Consider the following 15,278-nt stretch of genomic DNA (forward strand, 5'->3'; position numbering starts at 1 on the left):
GTGGCCTGTACCAAACTAAGGAATAATAATTAGTGAGCAATTAGTTGTAAAATGATAAATATAAATTCAGAAGTGTTTTTGTTTTCTGACCAGAAATGCCCAAAACCAGGAGAATTTACAAGCAACTTTCTTACATATGAACACTTATGCCAAGAAGGGAGATGCTGGAGCAGGCAGCAGCTCTGAACATAAGGGCTTTTGTTCCACCAATCTCAGAGCTCTGAAGAAGTTTTATTTTTTTTTTTCTTCAGTTAACTCTGCTGGCCTGCCAGCTGGGTATGAGCCAGAAAGGTTATCCAGTCAGACCCTACTGCGATATATTTACAATGGTAGTGCATCTAAGGTTTGTTTATTTCGGGATTAAAATTCAAATGGCTAGAACCATTTAAATAATTAAAGGGCAATCAGAAAATGCCATGAAACCAAACAAATCAGGAAAAGTCATGGAAACCATCAGCAATATTTAATTCAGAAATTCTCTTTGTTAGGGAACTTTGCTGAAAGAAAACAGCTGGATGTAGTTCAACCCTCTAAATTAAAAACAATCTAACAAGGTCTATAGGGATAACTCTTTCAGCTACATATTGGAGACCAGATTCACTTATACCAAGTAAAAGCAATAGCACTCAAAGCTAGAAAGGAAATTCCTCAGAAATGAGGTAGTTTCTAAGTATCAGCACATTTTCCAATTCCTCGCAAGGCAACTTAGCTATTTACAATCCATTTTTTCCCACACATAAATTTATAATTTTTTCAATTTTATGGTTCCATGATTTATTTTCTAAAGAAAAATAATCTAACCAGAATATCCCTAACTCTACTAACATCATGTTTTAATAAATAACTGGCTACTTCTAGTGAAATTAAGCCTCCAGGATTATTTATACCAGCCAAGAATACTTTGTCTTTATAGCTTTGCAGAAATTTGGTGTGAAAATAAAGTTGAGTATAATGCTGACCCTGAGCTAACAAGTAATTAATGCTTCAATATAAAAATAGAAAATTATCCTTTATGACACAAAGGTGGAATAGAGCAAACCTTTTCTTTCAGAATTGCTTTCCTGCCCAGATCCAGGCATCCAGCCAGACCTAAAGGCTATCCAAAGCAGGAAGAGACGTGCAGAATAATTTTGAGTCTTTCCAAAGACGTTGCTTTTGCTAAACTCTTTTAAAAATTATTTCATCTCTTTTCTTAAAAATATACATTTCTTTTATTTGTGAGTTGTTGTTCACCACAACATTGTTCCAACTCCAACAGCAGAAGGAGAGAAGGAAGGTGTCTCAGGTAGTGCCGAAAAGCCAGAGGTGCTGGGCATCAGATTCCAGGAGACCAAACACACCCAGAGTGAGGCATCTTCAGCCCTGCCAGCTCTTGCTTCCATGTACCTGCAACAGTGCCTGCTCCTTCTCTTTTGCCCCCATCAGAGAGGAAACAAAACTCTTGCAAAAACAAACCCAACCCCTCCCCACCTGCCCTCCCACACAGGATTCCTTAGAACCAGAACCGAGAGCATTAAAAAATCAATCCAGCATTCAGCTAACAAACGTGCAGACAAGACACAAGTTGGCATTTGGAGCTGTGAGACCACAAGTTGTTTCCAACTGAACAAGTTTAATGCCTCATTCCCACGGGGGATGCACGTTGGGAACTGACCCACAGGAGTTACAGCTGATTGCAAGGATCCTGGGGAGCAAAGGACAGCTCTTCTCAGTGTCTGCAGAATGGGAATTCTCTGTAGTCCCTTCCAATTTAACCAAACCTCCTGTAAAGCAAGCACAACCTGCTCCTGGCATGGATGCCCTAAGCAAACGGGGCCCTTGGCACGATGACCAGTTCTGCCTTCACCTTCTGTTTTAGCACATAATAAAGACAAATGACTTCCACTTCTCTCCAGATAAGGCAACTAACATAATGTGGATAAATGGGAAGTTAACTACATGAAACATTTTCTGCTTGTTGGGCAATTATTTTTTCCTCATAAGATAACATGATAAATAAAACCTGCTTCTGTACAGATATTTCTCATTTCAGAAACACATACTTGTTACAGGCCAAGAGAAGACCCTGGGGTTTTTGTTTTCGTAAGAAATACAGTAAAAGAAAAAAAAAAAGAAGTCATAAAGACACAAATGCAGAGCTAACTACAGGCTTGTATATACATTTTTGTTATCCACCTCTAACATGGACTCTTGGTGAACAGGATAGACTGATACTTCCCATTCCTGTTATTCCCAGGATAGCAAGGGAAAAAAAAAATCAGTATCTTAAAACCAGTGGCAACATAGTAAAAACTGTACACTGTTGTCCATTAACTTAAAAAGCAAAGTCTCTAGATGGTATAAAAGTGAAAGCAGGTGCCTTCTACCTTTGATAATAAAAGTCTTTTCCCCTCCCCCTATGCTGCACAATTATCTCCATTGTCTTTGCATGGCCAAAAACAAAATGCTAAGGAGCAAGGCTGCTTGTGATAGACCACTTCTGGTGGCAGCAGAAGAAGTGTTCACGGTCTTGTCGCTCTTGTTGGAGCTGCCGGTGACCTCGGTGGCGTTGAACTCAAACTCTGGGGAGCACTGCTGGAGCTCACAGCCGCTGCCGCTCTCCTCCCCGCTGCTCTCCTCACCTGGGGAAACAAACACGCCTGCTGTGCTCCTCTGCTGCCTGCACAAGGTAGCAGGGGCAAAAGGAAAGTGTGGCTGTTCTGGTGTTCATGAGAGGTAAGCGTGGGTCCCCTGGTTAATGTGATTTCTGTGTGCAGTCATTATGTCTGGGCGATGGGTGCAGCCCAGAAAGTCAATCACATCCTGGGCTGCACCCAGAGCACTGTGAGCAGCAGGTCAAGGGAGGGGATTCACCCCCTTTACTCCACTCATGAGACTCCACATGGAGTTCTGCATCCAGCTCTGGGGCCCCCAGCATAGGAAGGGTCTGCTGGAGAGAGTCCAGAGAAGGACACAGAAATACTCAGAGGCTGGAACACCTTTTCTATGAGGACAGACTGAGAGAGCTGGGATTGTTGCATTAAGACAAGGGGTAATGGTTTTAAACTAAAAGAAAGTAGATTTAGATTAGATATAAGGAAGAAATGGTTTTATGATGAGGGTGGTGAAACACTGTGGCACAGGCTGCTCAGAGAGGTGGTAGGTTCCCCATCTCTGGAAAGGCTCAAGGTCAGGCTGGTTGGATGAGGCTCTGAGCAGCCTGATGTAATAGATGATGTCCCAGCTCATTGCAGGGTGATGCAATGATGACCTTTAAAGGTCCCTTCTAACCCAAACCACTCTATGGCTTTGTGGGAACAGCCCTCTTCACACAGCCTGTCGGAGAGGCCGGTTCCTACCCTCCTCACTAACACGCTTACCCACAGCTGAAGCTTAACCAGCTACCCATGTTAGCATGAAATCCAATTAAAAGGGAAAAAAGAAAAAGCAAAAGGCAAACAACAGCAAACATACTTATGTCAATGAAGTCGACGTCGTTGCCGCTGTAGGCATTCTTCAGCTTGTTGGTCATCACCCGCAGAGCCATGATCTGCCGGCGAATCACCATGTCTGGCTTGGTAATGTCCACTTCAACCTCTGGGTTATTCACTTGACTTGCTAAACCATTTCCAGTCACTGCAAAGTCGTACCTGAAAAGAAACCATTCCTGCTGGTACCAGAGGTGCAGCTCAGCAGGGTCCTGAGGACACCATGGGAACTCTGCAGTGCCATCCCTGCTTTCAGCTGGGGTAACATTCTGAGCCCAACAGCATCTTTCCACATGCTACACCTCACACAGCCCTTCTTACCCCATCTCCCTTCCCTGCACTCTCTGTAGCATGTGGAATGAAGTACTGTTTTCATTTACACTGTGCCACATGGGCAGGGGAATGACAATTTTCTCCCCAACTTGAAAAGGAAAGGAAGATCTGGGGTTTATATTAATAATGGCTTTCAACAGCATAAATCAGCTGGCTGCAGAGCAATACAAGGTGCTGAGATGCCTTGATGCCAGTCACATGACACTTTTGGGAACACAACCTTTGAGACCATGGTTATCCCACAGAAACCTATAGTAACTGTTGGAGGTAAGAGTGTGTCATTCTGACTTTAAGTAATGGATCTTAACCATCAAGCTGGGATATTAAATGTGTGCTTCTCACCATGCAGACATGAGATGCAATTTCCCTAAAAACCCCAGCAGGAGAAACATCTGTGATGCTGAAGATGAGATCCTGCAGCTCCATATATCAGAGAAGGGGAGAGCCAAGATGCTCAGCTCCAGAAGGTGTACATGCTCAGGTCTGAACACTTGTACAGCCTCCTGGTTTAAAAGAGAGGCTGAGCAACAAAACCCAACAGAATACATTTCCTGACACAGGTATTTGGAGTATCATCTTATACAGCAGGGACAGGACATTCCCCTTTCCTCCAACTACCTTGCTAGAAAGATCATTTTAACTGAAGAAGACATTACTTTTCTTAGTTAGGATGCCAACATCAGTATCACAAGAGAGAGAAAAGCCTTTAGCACAGTCTACTGATCCTGGACACCAGGATGTTGTCATACTCTGAAAAGCTTGCTCAAACCCTGTCCTATATATGGGAGTGACAATGATAACTGGTGGTGACAGTTTTGTTATTATTTGTCATCAATATTATATGTTTCAAAGAAGTCCACCAAAGTGTGGAAGACTACCAAACTTCTACCTTATTGGAGTCATGGAGAAAATAGTAAAGCAAATTATCTTGCTCAACCCACATAGGATATCCAGCCTGCCCTGTCTCCTTGCCAAGTGCTGCCAAGTCTCCATCTCCCCTCGATACTGGTGCCCCTGCACACACTGGGGGTATCTGCTATGAAAAGCCCATAGAGGCTGCTGATAAACAAGATTTCAGGAGGCAGGGCCACTTCTTGTCACATACACCCAAAACACTGCCCTAGCAAAGTATGGCAGAGTTTTAGGCACACACAAAACAGTGCAAAAGTTATGAGGTCTGGCTTAGTGCTGTGTCCCAAAACTATCAAGGGCAGAACCTGCTTTTACTTAGAAAAACTGCTGGAAAACCCCAGACAACTGCTTTTTTGCCTTTTTTTTTAATGGAACATCTTGGATTGTGCTTATTTCCTCAGTAAGCAAACAAGAAAAAAAAGAGAAACTTTTATTTCCAAAATAAAAGTTAAACAGTTACATAAACCATATGACAGAAAAACTCTGGCTTACTCATGTGTTGGCAATTTCTTCCTTACAAGTAAAAAAAAGATTCTATAACTCTTTTTTCCATAGAAAGTGTGAATGAAACCACTGCCCCCCATGTGCCACTGACCTCAGCACTGGAGAAGGTCTCCACCCTCCATCACCCCCTGCCCTTGCTCAAGAAAGAAACCAGTTCCTGGTGGAAACACCAACTGGGGACACTGGGGCAACAGCACAGTCAGACAACACAAGCACCTCTGCTCTGTGGCTGGGATACAGGATTTTTACAAATCTCCCTAGTTCCATGAACAACTAGTAAGGGGCTGAAGTCCAAGGAGAGATGACCTGTTTGGGTATCCACACTCTGCTCCCTCCTCTAAAAGAAACTCCCCCCATGTAGAGCTTGGACAACACTTTGGTGCTACATTCCAGCTCTCCCATCTACAAAAACTAAAGGGGTAATGGCAGCAGCCTGTCTTGGGCAAGCTGGGATCACTCCTGTAGGAAAAAAAGGCTCAGGGAGTGGGATCAGGACACAGGGAAAGTCTGGGGTGAAAGGGAAAGGGTTAACCAGGGGTGGCAGCATCACCAAACCTGCTCTTGGCGCTTCCATTCCAGCACTCATTCTCATTGACAGTGCCTACAGACATCTTTTCATCATTGCAAATGTTGCCAGGGAGAGATGACCAAAATTTTTTGGCTTGTTTCAGCTTCTCTTTCACATCAGTAACCTATTAAATAAAATAAAAAAAGGAACACAAGACATAATCCAGAATACCAAACGTTCAGTAAAAGTGAAGTTGAGAAGGTTTTTTTCATCACAACAGACATGTACAAGCCAGATCTTCAGGCTGTGAGTTTTGATGGTTGATTTACTTTTTTAATACAAAATTAAACACTGCTCCTCAAACACATATTATTCATAAGCCAAGCTTTTAACACAGGCACTTCTCTGACATAGAAGCGCTGAGGTAATTAATGTCTAGAGCTATGGGCAGATTACACCCCTTAAAGAGTTTTAAGACGGCCAAGGAATATTAAGAAAGCCTATCAATTAAAAATGGTGAATTATACACTGTGGTACCCGAGTATGGAGCACCTCTGTGGCACCAGCAGGACCAGGCACTCACCAGTCGGTCCAGGCTCGTGCCAGCAGCTGTGGTGGGTCGCTCCTCTGGGTTGTAGGGTCTGAAACGAGCAGTGAAACCACCTTCAGACACAGAGCGAGCAGTCCGGCCTTGGGCAAGTGTTTTTGGCTGGCCACATCCCTGGAAAACCTGTGTGAGAGAAGGAAAGGATTTTATGAAGTAAGAGGTCACAAGAGCCTCCCTTTCCCATGCTCCAATGCAGCCCCCGCCCAAAATAACACATTAGCTTTATATATACTTGAAAGGGCATTCAAGAAAAAACATATTGACAAGAATAGGGAAATAAAACACATTAAATAAAAAAATCCCAAGTGTCCTCTTGGCCTACTTACCTTCTGAGACACCTGCATGCTGTTCTCCTGCATGTTCATGATCGCATCTGAAATTTTCACATCAATGGGGTCCATGACAGACTCAATGTTGAAGGGTCCCTCCAGCCTCTCTGCTACCAGCAGCATTGAATCTAACACAGAGAGAGAAAAGCAAAGGTTTGTAATGGAGGAGAATCTACCACACAGACAGAAAAACAAAGGTTTTTAATGCAGGAGCTTCAGGAATAAGAGTTAAGAACTACACCAGTTTGAGCACATGGACATTGACCACTGCAGTGTCACCTCTGACCAGCACACATCTCCAGGAAACATTTTGCTCAGTTCCCAGAGCCTACACCTTCACCAGGCTCTTAGAGGCTGCCAGCACCAAACCACAGGCTCATGTACATCAAAAGCCATCACAGCCTGCCAACAGCAGCCTGTAATCAGCTCCTCCCATCAGAACAAGCATTACTAACACTCTCCTTTCCATGCTCGTTTATTAAAGGTTGCCTTGTGTCATTTGTTTTTCAAGACTGCTTTCAAAGCCATCAGCTTCCTCATGCTGGTCTTGAGTACAAGGCACCAACATGCAAGGGTCCAAGACAATCCTTGATACCATCTTTCCCTTATGGAGAGCTACAGGCTTTTTCCTGCCTGGGAAGCCAAGGGATTGCAATTCCTAGCACCACATGGACAATTTGCACAAGGGAGGGAGTCTGTGTGAGAGCAGGGTGAATGCTGTGCACTCATGATGTACTTGGCACGTCTCTAAGCAAGGGGAGATGGAAAGTCTCTGAGCCAACACCAGGTCACTCCTCCTGTGCTAACATGCACGTCCTCATCAAATGCATCACTGAACACAGCAGCTACTGGACCCTGCACTACTTCCTCTGGGAAATTATTACAGGCATTAAGGCTTTCCCCCTGCACTGCATTTAAGCCCTCTCTCTGGTTCTCCCCTACAAGGTGCCTCCAGGAATACACCTGGCACTGAGCTCTTGTCTCTTCTCACCCATCACAACCTTAATTTACTGTTAGTTTCACTGCAGTCCCCCAACCCCAAAACATTTGCTGGTCTCCTCTCCTGCATCACTTCATGATGCTCTGCCACAAACTCATCTTTTTCCAGTTGCATGTAATTCCTCAATTTTTCCTAGCCTAAGTGACAAGGACAGAACAGCCCCTCTGGCCCCAAGGAGCTCCTCCCTGCTCCTAAGATATGCCTGGTTCCTTCCATTAATGAGAAATGGGTGTTTCACACTCAGTCTATTCATCTTTCTCATGACATTCATCCTCCTCCTAAGTGCAGAAGGTACTTTGCACAAACAGAAAACTTCTGTAGGCTCTGGCTATCTGTTAAATCCCTATAAAGAAACTCTACATACTGAACAATTTAGTAATAGCTCTGCCTGAGTGCCCAAGTCATGTAAAATAAACTATGTTAAAAAAACCACAAATGATGAAAAATATAAAACAAATATATTTGAGTATGTAAAGTTATTATCATTATTATTAAAAGCAACAACACAACAAATTATAATAATAATCCAACACCATAACCCACAACATGAATTGCAAATGCCTACCTAGCTTGTAAATCCACTTTTAAAAGAAAACTCAATATTCCAAAGATTTGCTGAGTGTTAGTTAAAGGACTATCATTCAATTAACCCCTTCTCACTCAGTCAGCTCCACCAAGGTGTGAGTGTTTAGGGAGTGAGCTCCAGAGGAGCTGGTGGCCCCAGGAAAGACCCTCACTCTGCAGGCACACACCACCAGCATCAGTGACAGAGCTCTGGCAGGGCATGGCTGGAATTTCACCATCAGGGACTACAAACAGGTCTGAACTAAATGCATTAAAAAAAAAAAAAAGAAAAAAAAAGAAAATAGAAAAAAAAGGAAAAAAGAAGGAGACGGTAATAACAAATGAAACAAAGAGTCTTAGACTGTATTGTGGTGGGCTCCAATAAAGTGATGCTTCAAATCTCTGAGTAATGACTGCTAGCATGAATATACCATTGTGCCGGAGGAGAGAAAAATGCTTTTGATGTGCTACCAAATGGAGACTTTTGTAAACAAGTGGAGCACAACTTAAATGTGTTCATCATTGTCAAAGCTTTTGGGGTTTTTCACGCGCATAAAGAACATCCTGGTGCAGTGTGCAGGAAGCCACTCATTTCAAATAAAAATATTATGAGTAGACAGATAATACAACCCACAAAATGCACAGGTTTAAAAAAAAAAAAAATCATTCCATTTTGTAACTTCTTAATTCTCTGAGTGGCCAGGAAAGGCCACAGATCAATAAAGTGTTTGTGAAAGACTGAAAGGAAACATAAACCCCAATTCTTCTGGCTGTTTGGCATCTTTGTAAACTTTGAGCCGGGCAGGCCATCCACAAGACCATGGGAATGTAGAGCGAATTGGGCCCTTTGTTAGCAGGGGTGCCATGGCGTTCCATGTATCACAGCCCAGGAATGCAGCCTCTGCTTTGACTGCCCATAGAGAAAATGCATTCGGCCTCCAGCAGAGCTGCCAAAGCTGGCGAGAAAAGATAAGGAAAGGAGTAATTGGAGTTGGGATTGATACTGGCAAGGAACACTAAACGAAATAAACTTTCATTAGAAAGGGGTGGGGAGGAGCAAGGGCTGAGGGTGGGGGGGCTCTGCCTCATCCACAGTTTTGATTTTGGAGGCATCCTGCAAACTTTTACCTCCCAGCAGGAGCTGGCTGGTGTCCCCAGAGCAGTGGTGGCCAGCAGTGGTTCCCTCTGGCAGCCCCGACTGACGCTGCCAAGGCTGGCTGGGGTTCAGGGCGCCGCCAGCACCGCTGCCCGCAGGAGGGGAGGCTCCTGCCCCAGCTCCAGGAGCCAACCTTCTGAGCAACTCAGCTCCCAGAAAAAGATTCTCCGTTATGGGGAGCAGAGAGAGGTTGATTACAAATAACAATTATTTGCCCCAGCTCTCATGCAAAGTAAATGATATTTATAAGCCGCAGGGAGATGGCTCAGCTTTGCTTCACCAAAATCCCCAACTCTGGCAGAGTGAAAAATGTATCCCAGCCATGTATTACAAACACACAGCATGACAAAGACTGTCTCTCTTCCCTGTGATGGGGAGATAGAAGTGGATTTAGGTGAAAAAAAACCAACCAAGACACACCATCTAGCACCATCCCTTAAAGACCCTTTTCCTCTTGCATACATTTGTCCTTGCTACTGGCATTGAGACAATCCTTGGCAACAAAGCACCTCGCTCTCATGAAGGAAAGCAATTCTTTCTCATTGTGCCACCAATAATCAGAAACCCACATCTTCAGCCTCACTGTCTGACTTGAAGAACAAAAGGCAGTTTTCAGTCTTAACCCCAAGATCTGATTTAAAAGGGGAAGGAAGGAGGGGGAAGACCTTGACCATTCATTAACAACAATCTTTTTTTTTTTTTTTTTTTAGCGGGGTGGGGGAAAAAATTCTTTGCACACAAAGTAGTACTCCAGATATGTATATGGAGCCTGAATTCGACATCTTTGAGCAGAGTAAACCTTTGTGGAGAAAAAAAAATCATGAAAAGGCACTGGAGATTAACACTGTTCATTCAGGAAGGTTCCAACCCCCCAACAGCCTGTTTGAAACAAAGTATACCCCTGTCTAATTGGTGTACAATTGTGTCAGGAATAGAGGGAGAAATAATTTAGATAGTTAAAGGGGAGAAAAGAGTACAATTCGGTCATTATTTCATACTCCTCCGCTTTAAACGGTACTTTGGAGAAATAAGGAATTACAAAGTCTTCTTGTCTCAAAAAACCTACAAACTTTACATCCCAGCTTTACATAATTGACTTACTTATAGACCCACTAGCACTAACAAACGTGTATTTCACATTCATATAGACTTGCAGCACTTGCTACAAGTTCTCTGATTTAACTATTTTTAAATTGATTTGATAGGTTCAAAATCTGCTTTTGACTCATAATAAATCATTGCCATAACTTGGCACTTAAACCCACAATGCAAAATCTCATTGGGACCATGGAGGTGGGATTTTGGGATTTTGTGAGGTGGTTTGGGGGAAATTTTTTGGGTGTTATTTCTTTAATTTTTTTAAACCTTTAACCATACACACAAGATATTTGTGGCATATGCCCGGCCCTAAACACCAAATATATTTAATTTAATTTGTCTCAAGTAGCAAACTGAGAGAGAAACCAAAGTCTGGAACATAACCAGCACCTGTTCACTTATTAAATTGTCTAAAGAAAGCACAGCTTAAGTTTTCTGTATCTGTACTCCACTGCAGCCATCAACCGAGAGTGCAGGAACCAAGCAAATACTGCCAACAAATGTAACAAAGCTTAATACCACACTTAAGTAATGAGTGGGCAAGAAGCCCTTTGGGGAGGAAGCACTGCAAGAAGAAAGCTTTGCTTCCAACCTGGAATCACATGTATTTATTTTGTCTTGTTTAATAATCTTAATTATTGTATGCAGTCCCTGATCAGTCTCGTGTGACAGGGCTCGCCGGCTTCCCCCGAGGTTCGTTTTTAGCTGCATACCACCTACAGCAATTAGCTGCTTGTGCTTTTGTCTGTTTTCTGGCATTATGCCCTTCCCTTTCATGGGATTCTTCTTTTCTACTTGGACTAGATGTTTGCAAGTCTCCTGGCTTTGAGCTATTTCAGCAACAATTGTAGTTGAAATACTTAATATTCTCATGAGAAAGACGGCTCTGAGGACTGGGGGGCTGGGGTGTCAGCCTCCCAGAGAATGACTTGGAAACCCAACTTAGTGTCACATTTAGCTCCCTATATGGAATACACACACAAAAAAATGCCCTCTGAAAATAACACCCTGCACACATTCAGTTGGCATGAGCAGCAAAGTGAAAATCCAGCGCACCAAACAGAGGAAAACAAGTTCTAAGACATAAATGGAGCCTAAAATGTCAGCTAGCAGCAATTTCATTTTTTTAAAATCTTGCAACTTAGTGAAATATTTTATTTCTAACAATCTTTTTTTTTTTCCATGAGTGGAATGGAAGAGCACCACAGCCTTCTCAGTAGCAGCAGATACTTTACATGTGCACTTCATCACACATTAACTAGAGGGAAGCGACTGCTCCCAAAGGATGCTCAGATCACAGATAAATCAAACCTCCTAAAAAAGCAGCGCAAATGAAAACATTTAACATTATCTATTGCCTTTGCCCCAAAATGTGATGCAGATGCACTGCCAATTCTGATAAGCCTTGACCCAAGGTAGAATTTAACATTTCAGTCTAAATTTTATGTATTGAATGATACTGTGTATAAGCACAGAAGAGAAATAACAAACAGGATGAAGAGGATGGCAAAAAGCACTAGCACAGTTTCATACAAGACCTGCTGACATTGCAAAAGGATGGTGGCCAAGCACCAAATGAGCTGTTTAAAAACATATTCAGACATGTCCCATTCAATTTTTTAGTGTAAAATCCAGGCCTACAGCTTTTCCCAAAGCTCTTCATGGCTGGCAAGGAGACTCCCAGGCTGCTGAAGGAGAAAACTGACTTCAGGAAGGACAGATGTATGGTGACAACAAGGTGTAAGTAGCATAGAAAAACCAGCTTGCACACATGCTTGATCCAGCAAGAAGAAACATTCTGAGCCTACAAGCCCACACCACTTCCATCCTCCTAGAGCTTGCTGCAACAAAAGTCACTGGCACAACATTCTCATTTATTTGAAGGTTAATGTGAATAGCAAAAGGTGTGCTGTACTCAGAGGTGTGTAAGGAAAAGATACTCATCACAGATACATGAAAAACCTGCTACAACTCAGCACAGCCACTCACAATGCTATTCAGGTGAGGGACACACGACCAGGGCAGACTTACAGGAAGTTTTAACTCATATTGCCTTACCCATAAAGATATTCCACTCGGCATCCAAGTCCCCTTGGTTGGCCAAGCAGCCTCTCATGACATTGAAGCAGTAGTTGTAGCAGGGCTTCACTGACACCAGCCCCCGGCAGTGTGGGCAGTACATCATTTTCAGCAGCGCCCGCGTTCCCTGCGGCGTGGGGTTCACCTTTACCAGAGAAAAAGAAAAAAGAACAAGAAAATTAGCCCTCAGTTACTAAAGCAAAAAAACCTCACACATTTACCCCGAGGTGCATGGGATAGAGCTGTGCAGAAGAGATGCAGTGGGGTCACGCATTGTGGCTGGTCCCTGCTTATGTGCTCCAGAGATGTGGGGAACAGATGAAGGGGTCTGGGTCTGGCTCACCTCCTCGGGGGTATCTGTCACTCCAGGGGACACAGACAGCCCCCATCTCTGCAAAACATTATTTGTACCATGTAGGACACCCTGTAGGACGTGGGACCCCTCCCAGGGCTCCAAGGACAGGCACTCCAAGGGGACAGGCAGCACTCAGGAAGCTCAGGGAAGGCAGTAAAATGCACCCAAGTCAAAAGATGTCACACAAAGCTGCACTCTCTGAGCCCTGCTGCAAACACATGCTGAAGATGATGATGCTGGGATACTTCAGGAAAAAGCGGGACATCAAGATGGGATGTCTGACATGATCCCTGCATGCCCTCCTCCTCAGCGGGGCTGTGGCTCTTCCTGGACAATCGCCCAGCAGGGCCCTCCAGCACAGAGACCAGCTCCTTTATATCACATTCAAGTCCCTCAACACAGCATTTACATGACAGATAGCCGGGTTCATTTACACTCAGCACTCATCACGCTCAGTAACACCATTCCCCACACCCCAAGGAGGACACAACAACCCTGCAGCTGAGGACAAGCCGGGAGGACCCTGAAAGCCATGGTGCAGCCGCTGGGCGTGCGAGTGGAGCTGTCTGCAGCAGGCACGTCACCCCTGAGCCCTCAACAGGGCTGTTTTCCAAAGTGACTCATGATCATTCATGTTTGATTCACCCTCTGGCCCAGCTTCAAAACATTCATTGAAACCATCTCCATCCAGCCAGTCCAAGGAGCATTAGCTCCATCCCAACCACATGGTGGGTCCATCTGAAGTGTTGAACAGAGAAGCTCCCTCAAGAGCAAGTTTAAGTGTTAATTAGCCACATATGAAAATAGAAAATTAAGATACAATCAGAGATTCCCTGATAAAACAGAAATGGTGTCTGGTGTTTTAAACAATGCACCTGAGACTCCTGGTAAGGCATTTAGGGAAGTGGTCTAAAGAGGCTGTGATCCAAGACTGTGCTGGAGGAGACACACAACATCCCTGAGAAAGAGCAAAGTCCCTCAACACAAACAGCTGGAGATGTGGATCCTCCGGCCTTCACATGCTGGAGGTCTGGGAACTGACTTCACAGCAGAGGACAATAGACTAAGTGGAGATGAATGTACATGAGGAGGATCTGGTACCACACACATGCTGAGGACCTTACTACTGCCCATCTTAGTGTGAGGACAATGAAGAAACTAAGCCTAATCTTCTGGTGCAAAACCTTGTTGACAGCCCACAAAACTAGGAGGCAACAGATTTTAACAAAAACAAACCAGAAAAGAAAAAGCATCCTATAATCAAGCTGGCTTTGTTAGTAACATCAGCAAAATTTTAAACCCTCTTTTCTTATGGAAAGAGATTACAGATAAAGATCTGCTGTGCTTCTGACAACTCAAACCCATGGTTTCTCTTCAGCAGGCAAGTGAACTGGTTAGAGAGACAGAAGGACAGTCTTCTGCAGCTGATGTAGCTCAGCACTGGATTTTTGCTGGCCAGCAATGTTCATCAGACAGCACTTTACCCTTCTTTTGTCCACAAAGAGCCTGTATGGCTGAGGAAAAGGAGAACCTATGTAGAAAGCTGTTTGTGGTGGCTGTGGAATCTGATTCAGATGCTCCAGAGCATATACACATTCTATATTTTTTATATATATATATATATATATTTGGAAGGCACAGTGGGAGCAGGAGCCCCAGCAGAAGGCTCCCTATTGGGACAGCATGGCTTTAAAGGAGAGCTGGATCAAATACTAAGAGCTTAAGCAACAGAAACCAACTAAATCAGATGATTTATAGTTGGAAAACTGGAAACAGACAAATGTAAAGGTATCATCTGCTATCCAGATGGTGCAGTCCTTGCACAACAAAAAAGTGGCAGGGGGAACTAAATAACATCTCGCACCCAGAGACATGAGCTCTGAAGGACGCTCAAGTTTAGTAGTTTAGCTGTTTCTCTGATAAAAATCCCTTCCTGTGTCACTTAGCAGTAGGTGACAGGACCTCCATGCTAAGTCCAGAGGCTTATCAGTTGCTGGCCATTCTAGCACTGCTAGCCCTCAAAGGAGTGCTCTGCATCCTCCTCAGGAAGAAAAATTAGGAAAATGTTGACAGCATGAGCCAGGTGCTAGAGCAGCTTGAAGTGGAATGAGGAGCAGGAGGATACCCCAACCCCATTGTGGAAAGCTGCAGCTTTCTGAAAGGGATTGCATGGCAGCATGCTGCAAAAAGCCCCCTGCAGATCCATGACCCAGGAGGCCCCTTCCCATCTTAGGTTCCCACCTCGTTCCATGAGCGCCGAGCGGCTGCAGCCCCGCAGCATCCCCCGCTTTGATATTCCATAGGGGTAGATCTTTATGAATCCCAGCAGATGCAGGGGAAACTGAAGCTGCTTTCCTGCATTCCAC

General features: G+C 44.0%; 1 protein-coding gene across 1 annotated transcript in view; it reads right to left on the reverse strand.

Moving 5' to 3' along the window:
* Window positions 1-441: 441 nt before the first annotated feature.
* The window catches only part of GPC4 (glypican 4), a 67,478-nt gene continuing 52,641 nt past the window's right edge, over window positions 442-15,278 (reverse strand). Inside the window, exons 4-9 of the mRNA XM_066559368.1 lie at window positions 12,537-12,702; window positions 6,658-6,788; window positions 6,308-6,454; window positions 5,772-5,908; window positions 3,454-3,629; window positions 442-2,621 (exon numbers count right to left, since the gene is read on the reverse strand). Coding sequence (XP_066415465.1) covers window positions 2,410-2,621; window positions 3,454-3,629; window positions 5,772-5,908; window positions 6,308-6,454; window positions 6,658-6,788; window positions 12,537-12,702 — 969 coding nt within the window. The 3' untranslated portion in view covers window positions 442-2,409. The remainder of the gene's footprint in view (window positions 2,622-3,453; window positions 3,630-5,771; window positions 5,909-6,307; window positions 6,455-6,657; window positions 6,789-12,536; window positions 12,703-15,278) is intronic.

This window comes from Molothrus aeneus, chromosome 14, assembly GCF_037042795.1.
Source record: "Molothrus aeneus isolate 106 chromosome 14, BPBGC_Maene_1.0, whole genome shotgun sequence".
Lineage (NCBI taxonomy): Eukaryota > Metazoa > Chordata > Aves > Passeriformes > Icteridae > Molothrus > Molothrus aeneus.